At 47.5% G+C, this 27,831-nt stretch overlaps 1 protein-coding gene across 2 annotated transcripts in view; it reads right to left on the bottom strand.

The window, feature by feature from the left end:
• RHCE (Rh blood group CcEe antigens) overlaps positions 1-27,831 on the bottom strand; it is a 692,073-nt gene that overhangs the window by 512,951 nt on the left and 151,291 nt on the right. The window contains exon 1 of one of the 2 annotated variants that reach the window (XM_069622727.1): positions 24,751-25,146. The exons of the other annotated variant lie outside the window; for it this stretch is intronic. Within the exon in view, the coding sequence (XP_069478828.1) occupies positions 24,751-25,105 (355 nt within the window). The 5' untranslated portion in view covers positions 25,106-25,146. Of the gene's footprint in view, positions 1-24,750; positions 25,147-27,831 lie in introns of those variants that run through there. 2 annotated transcript variants of the gene reach the window in all.

A 27,831-nucleotide genomic window follows, 5' to 3' on the forward strand; every position in this document is an offset into this window, starting at 1 on the left:
AGTGAGGAGTGGTTTAGGGTGCCTTGTAACCCGTGGGATGGTTGGAATGCGAGTCAATAAGGGTGAGGAAGAATTCCCTTTTTGTTCGATCAATAGAGGACTTGAGAGAGTTCAGGGCAGATAGGTAGAGTTGCAGGTCCTCATGCAAGTGGGTACACCTCTATTGGCGCGCCCGCCAAGCAGTCTTACAAAACAACTGTAAATAAATTAGCAAATAAAATATACTTTATGGAAGAAACATCACACGCAATGGTTGTTGAGCAGCGGTAAGGCGATCATCTTCTAATATCTCACTATCCGTTTCTCTACTGCAAATGCTGGTTAACATCCATGCCAAAAGCATTTGGTGAATACTGTCTACAACATTTATAATTAGCAAATTCACAAAAACACAAATAGCAGGCCTGCCTGCTCTACTCTCTATAAATGTGTACGTGCTGCCCTGTACCTAACTAATTTTCTTTTTGCATTCCAAAAGGAAAATATATGCAAAAATAATTGCTAGCTGACTCGCTAAAATAATAAGGTTCTTGGTATCACCTGCTTGGCTTTGCTCCAAGGAAAAGCGCAGTGGAATATGTAAACCTTGTCTTCGCTGAGGGACAGTAACCATAGGAAAAATATTCCATCTATTCCAATGGCCCTCGATGTCGAGTAGGGCTCTGGCCGGGGTCTTCTACCAGTACCTTTGGTTCCCAATAAGAGGAGCGGTCTCTCCAGCCACATTTATTGATGTGTGTTTGTGAACGGGCAGGTGTCCGATTATGTTTATAAAGTACATGGTATAATACATGGGCCATCCTCGAGTAAGACATCTCACCATTGGTAAATTAACGCCTGATCGGCATACACTCTTCATTGGATGATCCTCTCGGTGGTATTGAAAGTATGCAATACTGACGGCAATATCGACAAAATACTTGCCTGTAAGTAGGGCCTCATCACGAGTTGGGCCTTAGCCCTTCAATGCGGCCGTAACGCTATTGGTAAGGCCTTGGGCCTGATAACGAGTTGGGCTTTATCCCGGTTGGGATACCGCCCAACTTTATTAGTGTTAGAGCCATATCACAGTTTGAGCGCTAACTATTAATTCCCATTCCCCATTGGGTCCCTTTTTGGTGCAATTACCGCACAGTAGTACTGTCGGCGATAATTTGGGTAAATACGCCAGACTCGAGATTGGGCGGACCCTTAAATACAGCAGTAGTAATGTTACTGCTGCATTTAAGGGCTACCACCCAACTTGTGATCAGGCCCAAAATGTCCACTTACTGCCCGTTTTCCGCCATTTCCAGCGCTTTCACCGCTGGCAAAATTACTGCTTGTGGTAATAGTGCCGCAACCACATTGGGTCCTATGTATCCAAATGGGAATGGGCAATAACCGCCCAACCACTACTCGTGATCAGGAGCTAATGGTGTCGGGCTGAGTAGTGGTCACGCTATTTGCGCTGGTGCTATCCATTATCGCCAGGATACCACCAGACTTGTGATGAGGACCTGTGCCTCATTACAAGTATGGTGATGCAGGGAAAAAACTGGCAGTAACGGAATTACTGCCACTTTTCCTGCACCGCCATACTACGAGTTTGGCCCTATAGTGGGAGTGGGAGGATTTACTACCTCCAGCATCATGCTAGAGGTAAATCCTCCCACTTTCTGCCGAATAAGCCCCATAGAGTCTGATGGACACTATAAAAATGGGGATTAACTCTACCACCGCCACTTGTAATCCAGCGGTAATTCCGTTGGACCAAGTGGTGGTAACGGTAATTCAGTTGGGCGGTATTCCAGCCGATTTACCACCAGAAGACCGCCCAACTCGTAATGAGGCCCACTGTACAGTGTGTGGTAAAAATACAAGCCACAAAAGCAATTTTTTTCTGCATTTCAAATCATAAAATTCTTTCTGCAGGTGGTAAATATTTACTGACCGACAAAACATATTTTAATTCCTCCGGCAACAAAAGGGGCTCTGCTGTACAAAGTAAACCTGCATAAATACTGTTTATGGTCCATACATAACAAATCCTACACTTTTGGCAGCTAGTGATGAATTTTACAGATCAGCTCAGAATTTAGATTACTTTGGTTGGTAATTTCAAGCATTTGAGATTACAAGTGAAAATGTTATTCATTTCACTGGTGAAATCAACACTTGCCTTTGGGTGTCCTTCCCTGACTAGGTCCGCACCCTCCTCGCACTACTTACTAGGCCTCGTAGGACCGTTTATTGTTGTTCTGCTGTAGAGATATCGCAAGATCTCGCGGTCTCGCAAGAACTCGCCCTAGGCGGAAACGCTGCCCCCGCGCTTCCCGCGCGGAGAAGCCTGGAGCAAGGGCACGGAGCAGCATCAGCTCCTGCCTGCTCTTCCACAGGACTGGCCAGCTGGCCTTCTTAAGCAACAAGAGACTTTTATGTTGCCCTTTTGGCATTCCCTCAGTTAAATTGCAGTTCGTAAGTTGCAGTTTGTAACAAATAAATCAACGCTTTCCCAAGACTCTGAGTCTCCTGTGCATCATTCCAGTGATTATACTACAAGACGCCATACAAATGTTCAATAAATAAATAACAATGCATTTATCACAGGATATTACCGCCATTGATAAGCCAACGGGATTTCATGCATGAGTAGCCTAGTCCTTGCATTCTGGAACTTGAAGTCCTGAATTTACAATATGTAAATCTAAAAAAAAAAAGAACCCAAATGAAAATAGTAAAACTAAGTCTAAATAAGATACTCATGCATGAATTGGGACAAGTGCCTGTTTAACCTTTCCTGCTTCAGAGGTCGTAAAATGACTACCACTGAAATGGTTGATGATAATAATGCGTATTAGGACACTGATGTCTCTATTGACCTATCAGCCTATAGGAATTCTTGTAGTTCAGTTAATAAGTACCTGACTGCATTGAAAACATTCTGGGGGTCATTCCGAGGTTGGAGGTAAGGAATTACCGGCACCGGTAAGGGTGCCGATGCCGGTAATCCCTTATCTCCGTATTCCGAGGTCCCTTTGAGGGTCCTTCCTTACCGCCTGCTTTTAGCAGGAGTTAAGTACGGGACCCGCAAAGGTACCTCGGAGGTAATTACGGTACCGTAATTTACGGTGCCGTAATTACCTCCTTCCCCACTGCCATTGAGCCCTATGGGGCAGAAATGGGAATGGGGAAGGGCAAAAGGTGAATGGGGAATTACCGGTCCCTCCAACCCTGGAATGGACCGGTAATTACTCCATTCACCATGCCGGATTTGGGACGGTTTCGGAGGCAACCATGGAGCTAATTACTCCATGGTTAGCTCCAAACCCGGAATGAGGCCCTCTGACTTTAAAGGAGAGAAGAAAAAAACAAACAGAAAACATTTCTGTGCCTTCAAGAAAGAACACATTTCGATGCAAGATTTCTTTCAGCAAACTCTCCTTTTCTGAGAAAATCTTTTTTTCAGAGCACATAGTCTAACCGCACCAACATGAAAGCTAAAACAAACATGAACAATGCTTTCATAGAGACACTGTTCACTTTTACTTTACACCTAAAGCAAGCTCGTGTTTAAACTATTCCAGTTCAACGAATTTTCAAATTAAATGGCATGCCTTATAAAGGCGACCTTGTTATTTAAATATCATAAAAAATAAGACGTTTTGTTCACTATAAAACCAACATTTTCTTCACAACCTCGACTCCAAAATCTGTATTGGTGTTATCACTATGTGCTAATATCCATATAACCCTTGAGAGGGGGAGGTCCTCATCTCATAAAATAATGACTCTTCCCCCACGTAAGTCTTTATTATTCAAGTGCCTAAACAAATCAATCTGTTTGGAGTGCTAGAAGAAGCTTGACGTGTGTTGCCTGCACCGTGCAAAAAACATCAATGCTCCATATTACAACTGTTTCTTTAGTAGATTTGAGTAAACCACCATATGGGCGGCCCGCTGTCCCTGGTTTTGCGGCCTGTAAACACACTACGAAACCATCGAAAGAGGGAGAAGACATGTTATGTTATGTTATTTTGCATTTGTATAGCGCCTTAGGTTTCATTGGTATGATCTCAAGGCACTGGTAGGTTGAACGCCCTCGGGAACCGCAGTTCAAGTCAGTTGAGAGAGAGAGAGAGTTGTAAAGTGCGTGGGCGCACCAGGTATGTGTGCAGCTGTTGTGGTTGTTGCATGATAGCTGCTTCTTAGCGGTAGGTGTGGTGCTGAAGAGATCAGTTGAATGTGTTCAGTCTGGAGGGTGGACATCCAGACTGAGTTCTGGCTGCATTAGCCCTGAGGAGACGCCTAAGCTAGCCGGTATGTGCTAGCTTGCTGTGTTTTATTAGGATGATGGGTAGTTTGATGAGTCATGTTAGTATGAGAACAGCTTTACCGAATGTGCCATAGTACTGCTGTGTTCTAGTTGAATGGTGGTGTATAGGAGAGAGTAAGCGTTGTAGTGTGATATTGTGGTAATCAGTAAAGTGTATGCGACCAGGCACACTCAATGATGTTGGGAATACCTTCTAAATTCAACTTTTAACACAGTGACGCTATTAGGGCACACTTTCTAAGTTCAGCTTTAACACAGTGACGCTATTAGCAAACTTTGAAATTTACATTTCTCAGCAACCGTAGGGCTAGTGAAAAGATGGACATGTCCACACGTGTTCTAGGACAGGAGCAAGAGCGGGTCAATCCTGATAGACCCAGAAATGGAAGAGAGATCTTTATTCTCCGTGCGTTGCACTCAACAGCCACGGCCAGTCACTACTGTCTTCAGACGCTTTCATTCTCTGCCTGAGTGCCAACATTCCTTGCCCAATAACTGCATCACTCTCTGTTGCTCTAGGGGTGGACCCTGGAATAGGGTTACTGGAATTGCCAACAATTCTTATACTACCCATATAGTTATTCAAATCAGAATCATACGCTTGCACATTTTCTCGTTCCCGCAAGATTGTATCAAAAACAATTTTAGAGTTTACAAAAATAACTGGCCGATCTGTCCTGTAAAGATCTATAAAATTGACTCTTCAAATCACTTGTGGAGATAGCTTCCAAACTTGGAATTTCAGAAATAGTGAATAAAATGTTTGTTCAGTTTATTACCAAAGACCTATTATCAGGCAGAATGCTCTCAATCAGAATCAGGAATGGATGATCACTGTAAATGTCCTCCGGGGCTGATCCGATATTCACATTTGGGCCTTTGCAGATGGCCCAATGGCATAAGGTCCAGGAGCTCACCTTCTGATTTTTCTGCACGATAGAATTCTTAGACAGGTTTGATAGACCCTTAAAAGGTGCTGCTCTTAGTAAATTGCTCCTTAAAGCATGCTGGGTGTCAGTTATAGATTCATAGGAGGTTCGTAATCCATTCACAATTTGACATTGACAGTCGCTAAGGGCAACACCTGTAACATGATTACTGGGAACCTGGTTAACATCTTCAATAACAATAGCTGAGGGTGCTATTTGCGAACCCGAATGACCTGTACAATTTGGTAACTTTGCCCTGTCATGCAATTGGACCAGCCTCATAGAGACTATGTCATAGGCTAGCTGAATGGAGGTGGCAAAAGACTTAGACATCGATTTAATTAAAAGTGGGGCATCCACATTAATAGTCTCTGTCAAGGGTACTGGTACAGTTTCAACAATAGGCTGGGCAAGTACTGCTTGCACAGTTGGTTGCATAAGCAATGTCCTCAGAAATCTTCTAGATGCTTGTTTAGTCCCCTTCATGCATCAGGCAGGTTCTTCGGTTATCTGAGCAGGTTAACACATCTTCTCTTAGCAGTCAATGCGTTCTGGACCACAATACCTTCTGGAGCCCCGGTCTGAGTAGTAATGACTACCTCCTGCCTAACAGAGATATTGTTCACACAAATAGCTTCTGGTGGTAAAAAAGGATCCCCCCAGAGACTTTAGCGTGTTGCAACCGAGTCATAGAAGCCATTTTCACCACGTCTTTCCCATCATGTGCATTTCTGTGGGTACTCCTCCCAGATCGACAAGCTGTCCAAGATATGCTGGCCTCTTCCAAAAACGGATCGATAATTTTAGTCTCAGGCTTCAAGAGGTTTTGATTAAATAGGACCTCTTGCTGACGCATGCAGCTTGATGTTATCAAATGTAAACATTAATGATTCAAGCAGAACACAGTTTGACTTGGTTTCCACCTTGAGGCCCTCGTACAATGAAAACAAGATACATAGCACTTGCTTCATCTCAAATATAATCTGAGCAGTCCAAAACAGATGATAATCGTCTCAGTGGTGGAAAAGGATGTGTAGAATCAATAGATGATATTCAATTATCAAGCTCAGATATCCTTCTTTGTTCAAACGCGAGAGGAGTATCTGCAAAGCTATCATTGTGAGTGTTTGTGGCGTTGTTGATGTTGAAAGGTGATTTTATAGACACCACGTTATTCACATTATGAGTAGGGAGAGCTTGTGGTAGACCCTACAACTGGCCCGAATCAGGCTGGTCTTTATGCCCAAGGCTGCATCCGTTCTTGATTACTTTAGATACAGAGCCTCCTGTGATGGAAAAATAGTAATTCAATCAAAATTCTGATTCATTCTCTCATACTCTGTATTTCCAAAAGGATTAAAATACTTTCCTTCTTCAATGATTAGTCCTCGTGATAGTCCTGCTATATTCCCCTCCCAGGATGTTATGCCTTTCTCATTGATCCGCCAAAAAGGGGTATTCTTCCCCCCCTTCAACATTTGTTTCTTACAATTTTATATTATCTAGTATACTCTGCTTTCCACTCCTGGTGTACTCCCCTGGCAAGATGTTGCTTTTTCAAACAGTTCAAGTTTGCTTTCTTTCACACTCATGGTATACTCTCCTGGCAGGATATCACTTGTTTTCATAAATGCCAGTTCACTTCCTTTCTTATTACTGGCTTACTCTCCTGCCAGGATAACACTATTTTCAAGTTTGCTTTCTCTTTCACTCCTGGTTTACTCTCTTGCAAGGATATCACTCTTTTCATGAATGCAAGTTTGCTTCCTTTTTCACTCCTGGTTTACTCTCCTGCCAGGACATCACTGTTTCCTTGAACTCTTTCTCACTCCTGTATGTGGGAGTCCAGCCTTATTGTTTGCCTGGTTCACTATCCTGCCAGGGCTTTTATTTTCTCCAATTATTCTTTCTTTCATCCACGATTTTAGGCTCATCCAATAGTGGGTTGCTTACCCCCTCCTGTCAAAGTGTGTAACACTCACTTCACAGTTGTGGGCTACTGGTCCCTTTTTACCCTTATTTGCATTCACATTTTTTCCTCTCTTCATATATTGGGTCGATGAACCCTTTGTCAGCAGTATTTGTAAATATCCTTACTTCCTGAAAGACCTAGCGTTGCCTTCTTTGCATTACCTCTGTAACACAGCATTCACTTGCTGGCGCTCTGTTATCCCATTCAGTTTCCCTGGGCTTACCGGACATATGTTGTGTCTCACGTGTAAATATCCCAATTTCCTCAAAGGACTTGCTTTTCCTTCATTGCGTTACTGCATGAAAATGCGTTTGGGCACAAATGCTGAAGTAGGCAGAAAGGAAGTGAGCAGCGGAAACGCAAGTTGCGTACCGCCCCTCCTCTCCGCTATACAATTTAATGCAAATGTGCTATGGCATGAATGAAAGGAGTAAAAGCCTTACGCAAGGTTTTTATGCCTTTTGTTAATGTAATGTCATGAAGAAAAATACGCTCCTGAACCTACAGTGTACTGACAGGTACAATTTCACTTATAAACCTAATATTAATGTACACATGCTTGCAGTTAACTGAAACTATTTCACCCGTGGGCAGCTTCACAGATACATTGTAAAACTGAGAAAATGATGTGGTTTCAGAGAAATGCCTGTGTCAATTATTGATCCCGACACCAGAAACAGGAGCCTTAAGTTTACGTAGAGCAGCACACTACCAGCCGGCCTTCCCAGCTATTGAGGACACTAAATGTAAGTGCTTTTGGGGGGATGGAACGGGCATTATAAGGAGCAGGTTGGAAGCACCTGAACATGTGCAGCTGTAACTCATGCTATTTATACCTTGCGTATTATGCTTTGCATGGCATAGGGCATTATATACGAATTTGCGGTATAAGATAGCATTACTGGGCATGTGAGACTGCACTTGGCCATGTGAGGCTGTATCCCACATGTAAGGACTACAATGAACACAGGAGGCTTTATCTGGCATAAGATGGCATTTCTTGGGCTTCCAAAGGTAAACTTGGCATAAGATTGCAGTACCTTGTCATGGGAAGCTGTAACTTTGACATAATGACTATATATATAACCGACCGCATATGGCTGTACTGGAATATAATGTCAATAACTGCCCATATAAGGCTGCATTGGCATAAGAAGGCAGTGCCCCCGGCCTATGATGTTTCTGGTGGGTTTTCCCTTAGCCTATCGCGATTCCACTCTGGTAAATCGATACAGCGGCATAGTTAGTTTATGGTTGACAGCTAAAATATCCTTTTGTCTGATTTAGCAACTGTTATTTGATCAATGTACTCTTATTTTTGTTTATTTTTGTCTGTGATGTCACTATATGATGCAATCAGTCAACACTACCATGACATCATCTCTCATGGTCAAGTGTGGTCAAATGGCTTGTGATATCGCTTCCTATGATGTTATTAGTTGCATGTTTTCACTTCTGCTACTCCTATGTTTATGAATTAACGTCCATCTCTTTTAGGGGTTAACAAATGTTTGGCATAGGCTAAATGACCAATGTTCAAATGTGTATTACAAAAAAGTCAGGAACTCTTAAAATTGCACTGACCTGTGATAATAAAATGTCACTTTGATGTTATGCTTCAGGATGGGATACCCGAGAGAGGATGTTAGTAATAATAGCTATAGTGGCAGTGTGTAGAGCATGTACACCACATGGAACTCTGAATTCTAGCATTGGATGATATTGTCTCCACACACAGTCATATTGATGTCAACTTACTAAGGGCCACCCACGTAGTATGCAGCAGTCTTGTTTGCAGGTACAAATACCCAAGTTATCCTGCCTTACTGCATGAACACTGATGGGACAGAACTAGATTGTGTAGCTAAAGAAATAAAGCGACAGCTGGATTAGAAAGAATAACCCCTGTGTGCACTGTGCACTCATCGCAAAAGCTAATATTAAAAGGCAGACGCGATCCTGCAGCGGCTTTTCTAGCTCTATCTGTGTTTGTGTAGGTGCATGTATGTATGTACATCTGTCTGTCTGTATGAGTCTGTGTATGTTTGTATGGGTGGCTGTGTCAGTCGATGTGCATGGGTTATGTTGTGCTGGTTGCTAGCACCTGCACCATTGTCTAATCGCCATTGAAAATTGGTGTGCCGCAAATGATCTATGTCTAAATGCCAACAAGTCTGAGATCCTCCTTATTGGTACACCATCTCCATCCTTTCCTCCCACTCTCAGGCCGGCCTCCCTTGGCCCTCCTCCCACCCCCACCTGCGTGGCTAACAACCTTGGGGTTATCTTTGACTCTACACTTTCCTTCTACACACACATCTCTGATGTCTCAAAAAAAATCAACTTTTTACTTCACCTTCCTCTCCTTCCCTCAAAAGCTCCCAGTCTCCCAAGCTCTGGTTCTTTCCAGACTGGATTACTGCGACAGCCTCTTTCTAAATCTACCTGCCTCCACTCTCTGCCCTCTACAACTAATCTAGAACAGGACTACAAGACTTGTCCTTGGCCTCAAGCCCTGGGATCGTATCTCTCCAGCCTTGAAATCCCTTCATTGGCTCCCAGTGGATGCAAGGATTAAATTTAAAACCCTTTGCATTGTCCACAAGGCTTTCTGGGGCTGGGCCCAAAATACCTTCAACTATCCCTCCATAAATACCTCCCCTCTCGAGCCCTTCGTTCCTCTACTTCTAACTCCCTCAGGGTTAGTCGTTTTGCAAAGAAACAAGCTGGTGGTAGATATCTCTCTTTGGCTGGTGGCTCCCTTTGGTGCAGCCTCCTGGCCACCTTGAAACTTGAGGAAAACCATATTCGGTTCTGGATGCATCTCAAGACCTTCCTCTTTGCCTCTGCCTTTGCCCCCCTTTTCCCCTGTTGATCTGTTTCTTCTCTTGGCATTATGCACCTGGCCACCCTCTGTTCATTCGGGCCCAGGTACCTGCTCACCCTGCCCCCTCCTGCACTGCGTCCAGGCCACCATCTGCACTAGGGTTCTGTATATGTACCCATACAGTCCCCCTTCCACTTTTCTTCTGCACTTATCAGATATACCTTTCAGACTAACTTTCACCTGCCACTTGCTGACTGCACTACCATGGTTTATCGCCCTTATTTATTTTTCATTCTATTTAATATTTATTTATGTTTTCTCTCCTCTGCCTCGTACTTTCCACTCCCCCCCTTCCATGCACTTTTCCCCCGATTTCCTTTTCCATGCACTTGCCCTTTCTTAAATGTCACTGGGCCTAGTAAGATCGCTGTTTTTCTGTTTTTTCTCCCTTGCTCCCCTCCCTTTTTGCCTGGTGGCGCTCTGAATCACTTGTGTACGATTGCAATATAAATAAAATATCATTTCATTACGATTGTGTGGTGTCATTTCCCAAAGCCAGGAGTGCCAAAAAAGGTATTCAAACCAGGCTTAAGTCTTACGCCTTGTTGAACACCTCTTTGTGTGCTTCTGATTATTTTCATGGTTTTGGCCGGCGCAATGGGGACATGGAGGAAGGATTTTTGTTTTCACCTCCTCTTCCCTCTCTGCCTCTGCAAACTAAATGGCTTACTGCCTACATGTGTTTTATGGAATTAGACAGCTTATAGAGCTGCTGAAAGCCAGAGGATTCCATAGGATTCCATGTTAAATGTCGCTCTTCATGTGGTATGCATGGGGGAGGCATTTACACTTCTTTGCACTGCCAAGTGCAAAAAACATGTATGCCTATAAAGTAGATGTCTCCAGGTTTAATGCGCATCTTTTCGTTTTGTGGTGCGTAACATGAAATTATACAGAGGAGAGGACAGTGCACCTAAGTGTGCACATTGGCCGTCCTCTCCATCCAATTTAGACTCACATCTGTGTGTGTGTGTGGATGTGGTGTGCATGACCTGTTTGTCAGTGAGTGTGTGTATCTGTGCACATTTGCGTAGGCATTTCTGCAAGTGCCTGCATGTTTGTAATAAAAAAGTAAATGAAAGTTCGCCAAGTGTGTGACAGAGGTTCACTGGAGTGTGTCCATACTTAACCGCTGGGGTTGGCAGAGCCTAAAATGATTCCTTGTGGGAATTCAGGTCGAACATGGACGCCCTTAGCACCTCACGAGTTGGCCCTAGTCGTTTCTGTCAGAATATCCCAGGGAGGGAAAAGGTGATGCGAAAACAATGGAGCTCCTTCTGATCTCGCACGGATATTATATATAGAGAGGAACTTCTAGGTATAGATCTAGGTTTAAGCAGTCCGAACTGGCGTAATCTTTCATTCCAATCCATATGCTCGCTCCATGTGCCAAAGGAACGTGCCAAAGGAAAGAAGATAGTTAAGGCCACACAGTCTTTCATCTTTTTCACTTGAAATAGGGCCCTCGCCTTGGTGCACCCCTGTGATTCTGAAGAAGAAATCTTAATGCCTTTTCTTAAGAGGTCATTTAGGGATTCTCCTCCCCACTGGCTGTCTTTTTTTGGTAGGATGTTCTGTGATACTCATCCCCTCCTGCCATTGCTTGCACATGGCTTGTCCCACAGACTGAAGCCCCAAAGTGGCGCTGATGGTATGCATATATTCCTAAGGAAGGATCAGCGTCACAAACTAAAAGGCTATCGGGGTAATTCATGGAATCATTGTGTGCCGAAATCTATAGCGCAAGCGTGAAAAACGCACCGCATGCGTGCGCCCGTTTACCGATTCATGGAAGGCACTGCATGTAGCTTACCTGGGACCTGCACTGAATCCGCGCGTGGCGCACACGTCACAGCGACATCCCGAAAGATGTGCAGGAGTCGCCAAGTGAAGGCGCACAACTTCCAGCGCACAAACCTAAAAAAGGGGGCAGAACACGCAGAATGGGGAACAACATGCGAAAATGTGGCCGTAACAGGGAAGTACAGCAGTGAAACCCTCGCAATGCCCACACGCGCGCTAACAACACATATTCATGGAATCGAACAGGACAAACCCTCACACGCCAAAAGACATGCAAAGCCGGAAACACCTCTGCCACGTGAAAGCAGGCCTATGACAGGTATAGGTTTCCACCTCATATCATCCTAGCCCTGGTCACTGAGAGGGAGGATGACCTCACATTACCCACCTTGTGCTCCCAAGCACTAAGCCCCTTGGAAAAGGTGCCTAATGTCCTGCATTTGTTGGCCACTGGGTCATTTCAGCAGACAACTGCCATAGTTGGGGGCGTCTCACAGGCCACGCAGTCATGCTGCCTACACCAGGTGTTGGTAATCATGACTACAAGCCCCTCACTTTGCAGGCAAATATACATGCCCAGAACACCTGCAGAAAGGCAGGCCCTGTTCCAGGACTTTTACGGGGTGGCATACTTCCCCAGAGTGCTCGGTACCATTGATTGCATCCATGTGGCCCTACGTCCACCTAGGGCCACTGAGCACATCTATCGCAACCGCAAGCACTGGCCCGTTTCCGCTCCCTTGACCGCTCTGGTGGGCAGCTACTATATGCGCCCCTAGTAGTGTGCAGGATCATTGTGGCAGCATGTGTCCTGCACAATGTTGCAACCCGGCGGTGCGTACCGGTGGACATGGTGGTGCCCCCACATCCCCAACTACACGCAAGGCCGCTGCGCATTGAGGGGAAAGGGCACGTGGCAAGGCAGCCCGTACCCAGCTTGTGGCTAAATTTTTCCCCTGAACCCCCCCCCCCCCACTGCGGAGTGCACACAGGCCTGGCACATTCCAGGTGGCAATCGATGATGACAAAGGAACAGTCAACTGTCACAACATTAACATCCTGATAATCTGTCCTTGGAAATGCAGCATTGTGTGCATCTCTAGCCACTTAAACAAACCCAATCCTGTGTGACCAAAATGCACACATGCAAGCCACAGATTCCACACTCCCCATGCAAAATTGCATGTCCAAATGCTGCTATGTCACCTAAACCTCCCTCAAACCCAGTTCACCCACCCCACACAGCATGCCCTGGCATGCAATGTGAAAACCTCAATAGAAATATCAGCACACATGACACAGCTGTCACAAAGCGCACTGTTACAAATGGAAACAGGCCACAGACAAACCCCTCAGACACGCACTCTGAAGAAAAGAGTGAGCAAAAACATCCAACCTATACTAAAAGTATGTAAATGCATGCCACCAAAGGCCTGAACACCAAAACCTCGAACCTTTGTAGCATGCATTTCAGGGAATCCCAAAAAATAAAAGAAAATGCGTGTACTGGAACAGCGCATCTTTTTCTTTTATGTTTTTCACACCCATGATGGAATTGTTTTCTTTTATTTACCCTTTGGATTCTGATTTTTTGTTTGTGGACATGGACCACTTTGAGGATTTGCTTTGTTTTGGGATCTCATTTTTTTATGGATTTTGCATTTCAGTTATGTTCACATTCATTTATTCTACCTTGGCATGGTTGCTTTTCGTTTGGTTTATTTAATTTTTTTATACATTTTCATCAGTTCACATATTTGTGTTGTCTGCTCTCATTAGTTTGGTGCATGTGTGTAACGCTCACCTGGTATCCACGGGGACATCACTCAGCCTGTTCTGACCTCTTACGACCTCGAACCCTTCCCTGGAGTCTACTTGACTGGAGACTGGGCCTGAAACACAGGATTGGTAGAGTTTAACTCCCTATTGTCTCTGTGTGCTTGAACCCCTTCTTCCCCAGGGTCCAACCCTTCTCTTTGATCCACAGCTCACCTTGTTTTCTTGGAAAGTGTGCTCTCAGTCCTGCTTTCAGCGCAGGGGCGCATTGATTGATGCATTCTCGTTGCTGCCTAGTTACTTCACTGGCAAGAGTCCGACAGGTAAGTATAATGAGTCTTTTGAACAGTTCTCTAACTTCGTTCCTTTCCTTCCTTAGATGATGGCCGGCGTCCGGGTATGGTGACGTGCTGTTGAGATGAGTTGCTCTGAAGGTTAGTCAGAGCGCGATGCAACCCTTTTGTATTTGTATTGAACTGAGTTATTTTTCTGTGTCTTTTAGGTGCCGCGATGTTTTCAGCGTGGATGCCGGTTATGAAGAAGAAATGCGGTGAGTAAGCGCTGTATGCGGTGCCTCTAGATGTTTCCACGCTAACCTGGAGTGTCTTTTCCCTCTTGCAGATGGATGAGAAGTTCCGGTGACAGAGTTCCCCCAGAGGGGCTGGGATTCAGGTAAGCATTTGAAGCTCGTACAGTCTTTAAAAATAAGCGAAGATTTGCTGAATGCTTACTAATGCCTTTTTTCTGTTCTTTTCCCTTTTCCTTAGTAAGCGGCGTGCCAGGATGGGAATGACACCGCCGAAGATGCCCGAAGAACAGAAGGAGGGATGAATGATGGGCAGAAGCGCCGCAAGGTAAGGCTGTTCCTAACGGTGTTCTTGTTCTTGCAGGAGCTGAGCGCAGAAGAAAGGTGCAGGCCTACTGGAGACCGATCCGAACACGGTGAGTGTCACGCTGCAGGTGCAGAAAACACAAAGCATGTTTCTCAGCCTGGGCGTGGCTTAAATAGTCTCTGGGTATCCCAGGTGTCTCTGGGCTGAACCACACCCAAAAGACTAGACTGCACATGCGGTTCTGGGAACTGAAATATGTGGGGGCATCCATCTTGTCCCCATCAATGCACTACAAGTCCAATCCCCAATGTTATCCTATGGGAGTGAGTGAGTCTGGTGCCACAAGCGCCAAGTCTGACTCCAAGTGGGTCTTTGGAGGGATGGAGAGGCCCTTGAGGGCCATGTAGGTGATCGTGGCCTGGCTCCAGCCTGACATCTTGGAGGGCTGGGGACATGAGGGGCAGGAATCATGACAATGTGCCAGTCGACATTGCCTCAGTAATGTGTCGCTGCTGTGTGGCCATGTTGGGCATGTCTTTGGGTGCATGCATGTGTGCTTCTGTGAAGGACATGCCATGGGGCCTGTACTGGGAAGTGGGGACAATGGATGGGTGTGGAGTTGCACTGTGGGGGGGCAGCGTGGGGGGATTTGGGTGGACATTTGCTACATGCATGTATGTTGTGACAATGTGTTGGTTGGTGGACATGAGAAGGGCCTGCTGGCAGGTGCCCATCACTGGTAGGGGGACATGAGTCGGGGCCTGCTGGCAGGTGCCCGTCACTGGTGGGGGGGACATGAGTCAGGGCCTGTTGGCAGGTGCCAATCACTGGTGGGCGGACATGAGTCGGGGCCTGCTGGCCGGTGCCCGTCACTGGTGGGGGTACATGAGTCGTGCCAGCTGGCAGGTGCCCGTCATGGGTCTGGGCCTGCTGGCAGGTGCCCATCACTGGTGGGGGGACATGAGTCGGGGCCTGCTGGCAGGTGCCCGTCACTGGTGGGGGGACATGAGTCAGGGCCTGTTGGCAGGTGCCAATCACTGGTGGGGAGGACATGAGTCGGGGCCTGCTGGCCGGTGCCCGTCACTGGTGGGGGGACATGAGGCGGGCCTGCTGGAAGGTGCCTGTCACTGGTGGGGGGGCATGAGTTGGGGCCAGCTGGCAGTTGCCCATCATGGGCCGGGGCCTGCTGGCAGGTGCCCATCACTGGTAGGGGGACATGAGTCGGGGCCTGCTGGCAGGTGCCTGTCACTGATGGGCGGGACATGAGTCAGGGCCTGTTGGCAGGTGCCAATCGCTGGTGGGCGGACATGAGTCGGGGCCTGCTGGCCGGTGCCCGTCACTGGTGGGGGTACATGAGTCGGGCCAGCTGGCAGGTGCCCGTCATGGGTCTGGGCCTGCTGGCAGGTGCCCATCACTGGTCAGGGGACATGAGTCGGGGCCTGCTGGCAGGTGCCCATCACTGGTGGGGGGACATGAGTCGGGGCCTGCTGGCAGGTGCCCGTCACTGGTGGGGGGGACATGAGTCAGGGCCTGTTGGCAGGTGCCAATCACTGGTGGGGAGGACATGAGTCGGGGCCTGCTGGCCGGTGCCCGTCACTGGTGGGGGGACATGAGGCGGGCCTGCGGGAAGGTTCCTGTCACTGGTGGGGGGGCATGAGTCGGGGCCAGCTGGCAGTTGCCCATCATGGGCCGGGGCCTGCTGGCAGGAGCCCATCACTGGTGGGGGGACATGAGTCTGGGCCTGCTGGCAGGTGCCCATCACTGGTGGGGCGACATGAGTCGGGGCCTGCTGGCAGGAGCCCATCACTGGTGGGGGGGACATGAGTCGGTGCCTGCTGGCAGGTGCCCATCAGTGGTGGGGGGGACATGAGTCGGGTCTTGCTGGCAGATGCCCGTCACTGGTGGGGGGGGGACATGAGTCGGGCCTGCTGGCAGGTGCCAGTCACTGGTAGGGGAGACATGAGTCGGGGCTTGCACGTGCATGGTGCTATGTCGGCTGCCTGCAGGGAATTGCCAGGAGTGATGAGCTGGCTGCGGGTCATAGACAAGTGTGTTGGGTGGTCCCCTGTGGTGTGGGCTGCCTGCAGGTCATGGTCAGGGGTGATGGGCTGCCTGCGGGGCATGGCCAGGGGTGTTGGGTTGTCCCCTGTGGTGCGGATTGCCTGCGGGTCATGGTCAGGGGTGATGGGCTCCCTGCGTGTCATGGTATGGGGTGTTTGGTTGACCCCTGTGGTGTGGGCTGCCTGTGGGGCATGGCCAGGGGTGTTGGGTGGTCCCCTGTGGCGTGGGCTGCCTGCGGGTCATGGACAGGTGTGTTGGGTGGTCCCCTTTGGTGTGGGCTGCCTGCGGGGCATGGCCAGGGGTGTTGGGTGGTCCCCTGTGGCGTGGGCTGCCTGCGGGTCATGGACAGGGGTGATGGGCTGCCTGCGGGGCATGGGAGGGAGGGGCCATCCTGCAGCCAAATCACGTGAAAAGCCCAGTTGCGTACCCCGGAATACACATACTCTGCTCGCGCCAGACTAATCACGTGAAAAGCGCACTCGCGTACCCCGGAATACACGTAGCCTGTTAGCGCCAGCCAAATTGCGTGAAAAGCACACTTGTGTACCCTGGAATACACGTACCCCACTCGCGCCAGCCAATTCGCGTGAAAAGTGCACTCACGTACCCCAGAATACACGTACTCCGCTCACGCCAGCCAAATCGCGTGAAAAGCGCACTCGCATACCCCGGAATACACGTACCCCGCTCGCGCCAGCCAAATTGCGTGAAAAGTGCACTCACGTACCCCGGAATACACATACCCTGCTCGCGCCAGCCAAATCGCGTGATAAGCGAACTCGCATACCCCGGAATACACGTACCCCGCTCGCGCCAGCCAAATCGCGTGATAAGCGAACTCGCATACCCCGGAATACACGTACCCCACTCGCACCAGCCAAATCGCGTGAAAAACGCACTCCCATACCCCAGAATACACGTACCCCGCTCGCGCAAGCCAAATCACATGCAAAGCACACTCTCATACTCCGGAATACACATACCCTGCTCGCGCCAGCCAAATCCCGTGAAAAGTGCACTTGCATACCCCAGAATACACATAGCCCGCTTGTGCAAGCCAACTCGCGTGATAAGCGCACTCACACACCCCGGAATACACGTACCCCGCTGGTGCCAGCCAAATCGCGTGAATCACGCACCCACATGGTGTGGAGCCGCGTGCACTCGCTGCAGGCAGCCCACACCACAGGGGACCACCCAACACACCTGTCCATGACCCGCAGGCAGCCCCCGCCCCAGGGCACCACCCAACACACCTGTCCATGACCCGCAGGCAGTCCACACCACAGGGGTCAACCCAACACCCCTGACCATGACCCGCAGGCAGCCCACAACACAGGGGACCACACAACACACCTGTCCATGACCCGCAGGCAGCACGTGCCACATGGGACCACCCAACACCCCTGGCCATGCCCAGCAGGCAGTCCATCACCCCTGACCAAGACCCGCAGGCAACCCACACCACAGGGGAACACCCAACACCCCTGACCATGACCCACGGGCAGCCCACACCACAGGGGGGACCCACCAACACCTGTCACCACACGCACAGCCATTTCCATGCATTTTGGCTGCCACGCGCGGGTTATGCGTATTCAAGGCGGTGCGTGGGGATATTTTCATGAGTTTTGGCTGCCATGAGCGGGGTACGTGTACTCAAGGGTGTGCACGAGTAGATTTTCACACGTTTTGGCTCTGCGAGTGGGGTATGCATACTTTTTTATGCGATTACAGTGTAGGGGGCCTGTAAACTGGTCTAGGGTTAGCGCGGCCCTTTGCGCCGTATTGGGGATTTCTATTACTTTTTCTGGCGCAAGGGGCGTTCTTGGGGGCGTAACTGGCGTTGCTGAATGTTCTGCTGCGCCACAGCTGCAAATGGCTTGGGAAATCCATGAATACGCGGGTGGGCTCAATGCTGTTTGGCGCACGTGGCTAGTGCACGCTGGCGCACGCTCCCTCTCTGCACCAGCCGCGTGCGCTAAATCTGCGCCAGATTCGATGAATTGGCCCCGGTGTCACATTAAACCAGTGGTCGAAGTGAGCGGGAACGGCCGAGAGCGGTGTTCCACTACTTTTTTACTGTTAACACATCTACTACTTTTTGCAACCATTTTCACCATTCTAGAACTGTCTTTTTGAAGTTAAAGTGCACTTCTCCACTTTATCACTGGATCTCAGTTACAGCTAAGGTGAAATAAGTTTCAACTCAGTTGGCTGTCAACCAGCATGAGTGCACCCCTTAAAAAATGTGTTGCACGTTGCTTTCTTCCTTCCTACTCTGTCTGCAACCGGAGTCACAGTTTCACTTCTTTTTTGGTACACTTCTACCACTGCTTTAAACGTATACTTGCAGGAGAAAGACAGTCCTCTCCATAGGAAGTTCCATTATCACAGATATTGTTCACCTGTCTTTCAGCGCGTTGGTATGGGACAGTGAATATCTGTGGATCCCCAGTAGCATGCCATTTTCACTTATAGCCGATGCTCAAGGAATCTTGTTAAGAGGTATTTGCAGATAACATGCTCTCCTTGAATTAAATGGCAGGATGGCAGATGACTGCCCGCAGGCCCCACATTTACGAGGAGCGCTCGTGTCTCCACTATTGATTATTGTATCATGGATTGCAATTTATTCCCCAAAATTGACAGTTCCAATTACTAAATAGGGTGGAGAGTGACCACTTCCCTCTATTATGTTAAAGTTTGGGGAGGTGACTAAACTATCGCCTGAGCTGAGTTTGCAAGGATGAGGCACAGCACAACAAAGAAGGTGTGGCATGGTGGAATTTAGGGAGTTTATTCATTCCCTAATGATGAATCAAATTAGGGGCTCGACTTCTGACTAATGAGCCCCAATGTAGGGGAGTAGTCTGTGAGTATGAGTTTATTGATTTGATTCGCTGTATGAACACCTCTGATAGGAAGTATACAACGCCGAAAAATTCTAGCTCAAGGGACGCTCCGTGGTATGATTTGGAGGGCAGAGCCGCGAGGACAACGCTGTAAATGATGAACAGGGAGAAAGTGAACTACCAGGGAAAGCTGAATAAGCTTAAAAGGGATTACAAGAAATGATTAAGACAGAGGAGAACAGCATGCACTGTGAAACAGTGGGATCTATTGGAACAGGCAGTGCTGACTAATGACAGCAAGCTATTTTGGAAAATGGTAGGCAAAGGAAAGTCCGCAGGTGAGGGAGATGTTCCCGATTGCAGCCAAAAAATTGCCATTTCAGCCAGTGTTTCAGGATGATAAACTTAATATGTCCCAGATAATGATTTCATTGCTCCTTATTTTAATATTAAGGAGAATGAGGTGACAATAGGAGCTTTGCCCCGAGGGAAAGCAGCTGGCCCAGATGGAATATACTCTATTATCAAGGATATGCCTGATTAGTGGGCCCCTGTTCTATTTAAAATCTTTAACGCAGTCTGGGAAACTACCTCGTACTTGGTCGCAGAGTATTGTGGCCCCAGTATTTAAGAAGGTGGACCGCGCAGACCCTAATTGTTACAGGCCTATCTCACTGATTCATATCCCGGCCAAGGTATTTGCAAATTGTATACTTACTAGAGTAGAGGAGTGCGCAGATTCAATTAACCTCTTGGAGCCATTACAGGCAGGATTTGTTAGGCGGAAACCTGTGCAGTTCCCTCTGGGACCACTGCAAAAGATTTAGGACTACAGGTGTTTGGCGGTGAAACCACTTGGTAGCAGTCTGTACCACACAGATTCACTTGGTAGCTGTGGCTGAGCAGTCAGACTTCCCTCAAGAAGAGTTGAGCAGTATGTGGAGTATACAAAATAGGGCAATTCTTCACAGCAAGACAAGCAAACACGCAACGAGGCTTAGTGTAAAGATATTAAGGTATTTATTTATAACAACACATCTATGAAAAACACTATGGCACTATCACGGCAAACAAATCAAACACAATTACTCTACGAAGAAGAAACGATCAATCCCCCTAGCAATATTTCGACAACTCTAGGTTCTACCGGTACCACTTATTTACAGACAGAGGTGTATACCTCAACCTAGATGACACTCGAATATTAGTTAGAGAAAAAGATAGGCAGGTTATGAAATCAACACAGTTCAATCCTTTGCGGATAAAATGCAAGGCAGGAAGGCAAGAATCACAATAGATCATAAAGTTCAGAGGCCAGGCCCACTCGGAGAGAGGCAAGGCCCGATGTCCCAACAAGTCTCTAGTGGAGATGCATTCAAGTCTTTGTAGCAAATTGTTATCGGCAGATTGAACCAGTTCAGAACAAATAAATGAGAAAAGCTTGGAGGCGACCCAACGGAACGGAGAGGATTAAGACACCTCACTCGAACCGATCGAAAGGGAAGCCAGGCGGACACGGTACCTTGTTGTGGAGGGCAGTTCCGGCGGGGGCAGTTGTACCTGGTGGTGGGTGCACGTCAGGTCTTTGCCAAGAGTAGAGAGGTTCTCGTCGTCGAAGAAAAGTGAAGTCCGGTGCACCACCAGGGAAGAGACCAGCCGCGGAGTGCTCCGTCACAAGGCACCACCTTTTGGTCGCGGTACAGGGGTAGTGGCTATCCAGTTGCCGAGGTGCTCTGCACGGGCAATTCGATCACTGCGTCCTGAGGCGAATAAAAAGCAAAGGGGACTGGTTGTTCCCACCAGCCAGGGGAGGAGACTCTCCGGCAGGGAGATCTCCTCTGTCGTCGGGAAGTGGTGAGTCGGTTCCGCAGGGCTCCACCGGATGTGTCGTCGTGCAGGTCGGCTCAGCGTTACCCTCGTCGGATTCTTAGGTCCTGTGGCGACTTCTCAAGATCCAGTCCCAAAAGCCCTGCTTTTATGCAGAAAACCCCCATTCATTCAGCCTAGCTGTCAATCAACACATGCTAAGTGGTGAGCGGGAAGGCTCACCACTTGGGCCAATCACTCCAGAGTGTGACCGGAGTTGGCAAGGCAACTCGGTCCAGGGTGCCTAAATCCCCTCCCACACTCCTGTGGTAATCCAGACAGAATGGCACCACTTTGGAGGGTCTCTGTACAGAGCCCGCCAAAAGTGGAACAAAGGGCTCGACCTTTGGTTTAGGAGTCACAGAGACGAACACAGACGCCATTTTACAAACCGAGTTCTGGCAGAAAATACCATCCGATAAACTTATTTAAGATAAGTAGATCGGTGGTACGTTAGAGATTAACGAGAAAAAGTATCAATCTCCAACAATGGGACGAATCCCATAGGGTTATGTTCGGGGTAGAACATAACAAGTAGTTTCCACTGCCACCAGCCAAAACTCGACGAGGGGGGACGGGACAGTGCCCCCTCGAGTAACAGATCCAGGAGTAATCGAATTACCCCTACTAGTACGTCCACAATAAGATGGTTTGTACTAGTTCTGTTAGTAAATTTAGGTCTAGTAAAGCCAATGGTGACTTTACATGCCCGGGGAGACAGTAGTCAGTCCCCGGGTATGGAGTCTATGGTGGAGGTCCGCTAGGAAGCCCCAGTGCTACGGCACATAGGGTGCGGTGTAACACACCTAGAAAAACATACGAGACCCTATGGAGTAAAAGACCCCATAGCCCATAGAACACATTGACATTCAAAGGAATTACACACATACATGTCCAAGAGTGGGAGAAAAAGAGTCTCACTCTTGGCAGGATGGAAAAAACAAACTCCAGAAATCCAGCAAAGCTGCTGGGGGACTCACTAGGTTAGGAAATTCAGCCTAAACAGAGAATTCTCCCTAACAGGATTTAGAAAAGGCAACTCTATAATAGATCATTGTATAGTGCTCTCCACTCTGATAAACAAATATTGTAAGGTCAGGGGTATGAAGATTTACATGGCCTTTCTTGATCTAGAAGAGGCATTTGAGTCTATCCCCAGGCAAACGTTATGGGGCAAATTGGCTGCTTTGAATATACCTGTGGGGCTTTTGAACCTGTTGCAAATCTGTTATAGGGACAGATATGAGGGTCTACACGGACGGATTGCTACCAGAAACATTCCAAACATATAAAGGTGTGAAGCAGGGATGCACTTTGGCCCCAATATTATTTATTTTATACTTGTCTGATTTTAATTTAGCAGGTGTGACAAAGGGGGTAAACGTCCTACATTTGAATGGTATTCATTTTGGGTTTTTAATGTACGAGGACAATACTGCTCTGATCGACTTAACCACTGGTGGTCTGCAGAAGAGTCTTTTGTATGCCGAGGCATATTTTCCTTCCCATGGGCTAAATTTAAAACGTGCCAAGACATAATTTCTGGTATTCGGGAGGGGAAAAGCTGGCTTTAGAATGGCACCTTGTGGGAGGTAGTAAAATCTTATTGCTACTTCGACATGCTATTTGCAAAGAACAGACAATGGACAGGGCATATTGCAACTATTGCGGTGAAGGTGTCGGCCAGGTTGGGTGGCCTTAGATTCTATCATATGTTCGGCAGACATATGCTCGATAAGTGTCTGGAAGTGCACAAAGCCAACGTCTGCACCATGATGATCTATGGGAGTGAGATCTGACAATTTGTCAATTATAGCATCTTGAAGAAATTCCACAATGGAGTAATGAAAAAAGGAGTGGGTCTTCCACAAGGTACACCAAATGGTGCATTGAGGCTGGAACTGGGTGTCCAATCATTGGAGATAGAGGCAAAAATAAAGTTTGCCAGTTATTTCTTTAAAGGTCCTGTGTGGGCCAACCAACAAAACCAAACCTAAAGAGAGTGACAGGGGAAATCAAGGGATTGCCTGCAATTATTAAGTATCATTGGTACAATGAGGCAATTAAGTTACTGAATACATGGCAAGTCCCTTATAAGGATTGTCCGTCGAGTTGTACACTGCCGCATATTGTAAGCATGGTAAAGCGGAAAGTGAGGAGGTGGGACTTGGAGAGAAATGTCGGGATGGCACATCTACTGCTCTTACTTGCTTCATTTAGAGCTCATGTATGGGGGCGGGGAAAGGTGTTCAGTCAGATCAGGGCCCTGCAGAATACTTATCAGAATGACAACGTTGAATCTGTCATCCCTGAAGGAGAGAAGGAGGTGGGAGCATAAAGATATAGCTAGGAAATGCCACAGAGTGGGTCACTTCTTACTTTTATACCCAAGGTACTTACACTTGCGTAAACGGTTTTAAATTCATTATTTTAAAGTACTAAATATCAGATGTTACTGTGTGCCTTATATAAATATATTTTAGAGCACTTACTAGCAGGGCATCCGTTTTAAATCCTGTTTAAGTTAAGGTAAATTGTAACATGATGATGTATGTTTGTATGTATGTAAATGTTACTGTTTTACTGCTAATGGAGAAATCCGAATCTAATAAAGGATTGATTGAATATCTTTGGAGATCAAGTTCAACGGGGGGGGGGCATGTTATGCAACCTCACTGATAAGACCAGGGGATCCCCCATGGCCATTTGAATTAGGAAGCACATTATAATGTATGCACCACACAGTTGCTGCCCACAACGGTAGTCCCTTAACCATGTTGATGTGAATTAATTGTTCCCATTCAAATTGAATGTGTGAGCAGATATGTGCTCCTGCAATACACAACTGCGCTGGATGAAACTGTTTATGCCCCAAAAACAAATGTACCCTTTTCTTAACATAGGTGCACGCAGGTTTTCCCGACTACAATCAATGGCTCCCCGAAACATCATTTAGAAATTTCCCTGCGCACATCTCCTGTGGGGCCTAAAAATCGCAAAGTGCACTTCAACCACGCGTTCAACGTTTTACACGTTTCTTTTTTTGACACGCCAGGCGCTTGGACGGCCGCCACAAAAATGAACTCCCATGTGACAGAAAACACCTCAAACAAGCTAGTGGGGTGGCAAGCAGCCGACGAGGCTTTCTGTTGGTCATAGCAATCACTCACGGCCTGAACTGTGCACATAGCCTAGGCAACATTTTACTTCAGAAGCTAAAAAAAAAAACGCTGGCCTATCGTCCAAACTCAAGCTGCCCTTACTATACGTCAAAGAAAAAAACAACACAAATAAATAATTTAATACATTTCTTGCGAACATTGCTTGAACATACATGACTCAAACCCGTGATGCGGTGTCACAGTGCTAAAACAAAGCCCCGCCTGCGCTTGCGGATGTTGCGTACTTACGGTGTCCCGCATGATCATAATCACTGTACATGAAGGGGCGTACCTGTGTACATCACGAGGGAAGAGTCTGCAGGGGGATCAAAGGAAACGAAGAACAGAAAGAATAGAACCATCGCGGCCTGTGCGACCAGCAGCAGCCACGGGAGGCGGCCTCTGATACTGGGCGCATAGCGGGCAGGCATGGCGGCGTGGCTAGAACTCCGACAGAGTAGGCCTCTCCAGAGCAAGTGCCAGGGGGACAAGATGACGCCGCCGAACTGCAGCGTGAAGAAACGGCTTGAGGTGATAAGGAGCGCAAGGGAGAGGCGTCGACGAGAACCAACTGCCCTTATCTGTGGGAGGCAAATGTGTGTCTCCACTGGCATGGGCGACGGTCCCCAACCATTCCAAGGCGGCATAACCCAGCCGGGCACCACTTAGCTAGCGCCTGGCTGCCATCGCGTGGGCGCAATCGCACATTTTATTTTGTAATAGACCCGGAATCTACAGCTTGGAATGGTATGCGTGTGTTTTTAACAGGCAATCTAAAAGAAAGTTGTCGCCCAGAAGTAAGCTTGATAAGTGCTCATATTTGAGCCATAAAAGTCAGATGCGCTCAGTCTGCGACTGGACTGTTTGGGGCCCATGGTTTGTAAGTGGTACCATGTCATGTGCGCAGGGGCCGAGCCAGCGACATCATTTTGGGGGGAAGAGAGGTGGAAGAAAGAGTCAAAAACCTGGTGGCGAGTGGTGCCATGAGAACTTACCCAACATCTAACGAAACAGATCCGTTTTTGTAAAAGATCATGAAAGGGGGGGCTAACCCTGGTGTGGTCGTCCAATGCTCTTCCAAGTTCCTGCAAGTCCACTATCCCTAGGGGTGCAACCAGAGACGTTTTTATTAGAGGGCAAAAGGGGCACTTGCCCAGGGCCCACACCTTGGAAGAGGCACCACAAGGCTCCCTGATCTAAAGAAATAAGATTCCTTTATTCTAGCACACATCAGGATTATTTTATGGCATGGTGCTGAGAATCTAAACCTATTGCCTGTCTATTTAGGCAAGCAAATCTGCCTCGTTCAATTAATCATGTAATGCTTTCTGTGTTCACTGTGCTACATATAGTTTGTGTGTTCCTTCAGGCACAACCCCTGTAGCATTCTTTCCTTCCTGTGGGAATTATGTTGATCATGTGCAATAGCCAAATTTAAAATGTATATTGGTAAATTGAGTGCCACAATGGTTCCGAAGTTAGCTCAGTGTGTTAAGCACTCATTGCAGAGATATGTGTTCCTATGCAAGAATATAATAGCACATTCCTGTAAGGCTGGTTGAGCCTTTCCTATGTCTGAAGTTTATAAACCTGCCTGCGTATGTACTTGGTCTTGCAGCACAACAGGTGCTATTATCAGCAATGTTCCTAAACCAGATAGGTGTTGTTATAAAAAACGAACATGTCATCCTTATGGTGAAGGTCCTGCAACCAAAGCATTCATGCTTGTATCCTGGCTTTGCCAGCAGACTACACAGTGATCCTGGTAAAATCATCTAATATCTCGTACATTACTGTACTGTCTTCTGGGAAGTTTGCCTCCTCGCATGCTGGTGGCATCGTTTAGCCCATTACTTGATCTCTTCTTATTTAGGCCATTGGAGTGGAAGGGGTGGTAGACAGAAGGGAGCGGACCAGATGGTGCAGGACTCGGGCAAGCATATTTTAAAGTCTGCTCGTTTGTCACAAAAAACGCTTTGCATTTTTGTAAATGTCAAAGGTTTTTATGCACTTTTATAAATGACAATTTTACAAGCCAGTGTTTTGGAACTATGTAAAGCTTTAACATACAAAAGACCAACCCAGATTAAGTCTGTTAAATCACACTGACTGTTATGATGGTACTTATATGCTTCTCTTGATGATGGGTAGAATGAAGCTAGAATCATTCTGTGTTACAGCCTTCTATATAATATTTTGTTTTGAAAAACATTCATGTTTGCTAATGTGATTGGTGTACTTTCCAAGTCAGATTTATAAAATTAGATTATTTTATTTCATGGTAAGAACTGGTAATTAAAGTGTTCAAATGCACACATTGCAGAGTTGGCACACATCCCAGATTCACCCCTTAACCAGTGTGTATAATGCTGGGCATCTAATGGAATCTTGTATTGCCTAGCCTCTCGAAATTGCCAGTCCCTAAACCTTTCAAAATTGTCAGCCCTTCAGAGAGATTTCCTTCTCAGGGTGTGGTCTTCAAAACAGCCTCACTCCTGGTGTCACTGGCTATAATGTTGCTTCCACTATAATACTGAGCATTGATATATTGCACACCACAGGCACTTTATTCTTTTGATCTCTAATGGCAACACTATTTGGGGGGTGCAGATATTCTTGATCACTTAATTCTTTTGGTGTGGTGGAGGGGGACCCCAAAGATGTCCGTGCCCAGGGCCCCAAAAGTGCTTAAGATGGCCCTGGGTGCGACAAAACAGTAACTTCGGTGGAGAGGCTGCTAACGCGTGAAACTGTATGGGAGCGACTACCTTCTGAGACTTTGGTGTGGGGATGGCAGTGGCGGCTGCTTACATTGGGCGGAGGGGCGCCGCCCCCCAACCACAGAGAGAAGAAGAAGAGAAGAGAATGAGTGTCTCTCTCTTTCTCTTAAGAGTTAGTTACGTTTAAACCTGTGCAGAGCGGCAGATTAATTATTTATTTATTAATCTGCCACTCTGCGCGGCCTTGCAGCCTGGGATGCTGGCCTGGCCCAGGCCTGCCGCCTGCTACTGCGGCGGGGCGCGTCCAGATTTAGTAGCTTTTCCTGCAATGTAGAGTGCGTGGAGCTCGTAGCTCCACGCACTCTACGTAACCATTCGCCCATTGAAGAGGCTGGCGGGGCGCTGAAGGGGTGGCCCTGCACTCTTTGGCATTCTACGCAAACAGCGTGGAGTGTCCTCTCCTCCTTGTGTGCCGTAGCAACAAGTTGTGGATGGATTGTCATTGGCTGTTTGCCAGCCAATGACAATCCGTGTGTTGTGTGTGGTGGGTGGAGTCGGGTCATGGGCACAAGGTGCCTCGCCTTCCTTCTAGTTCTTTCTTTCCGAGGGCCCTGTTGCTGCTCAGCTGCTGGTCGACATGGACTTCTTCCAGC

Source organism: Ambystoma mexicanum, chromosome 11 (assembly GCF_040938575.1).
Source record: "Ambystoma mexicanum isolate Mex_15411 chromosome 11, UKY_AmexF1_1, whole genome shotgun sequence".
NCBI lineage: Eukaryota > Metazoa > Chordata > Amphibia > Caudata > Ambystomatidae > Ambystoma > Ambystoma mexicanum.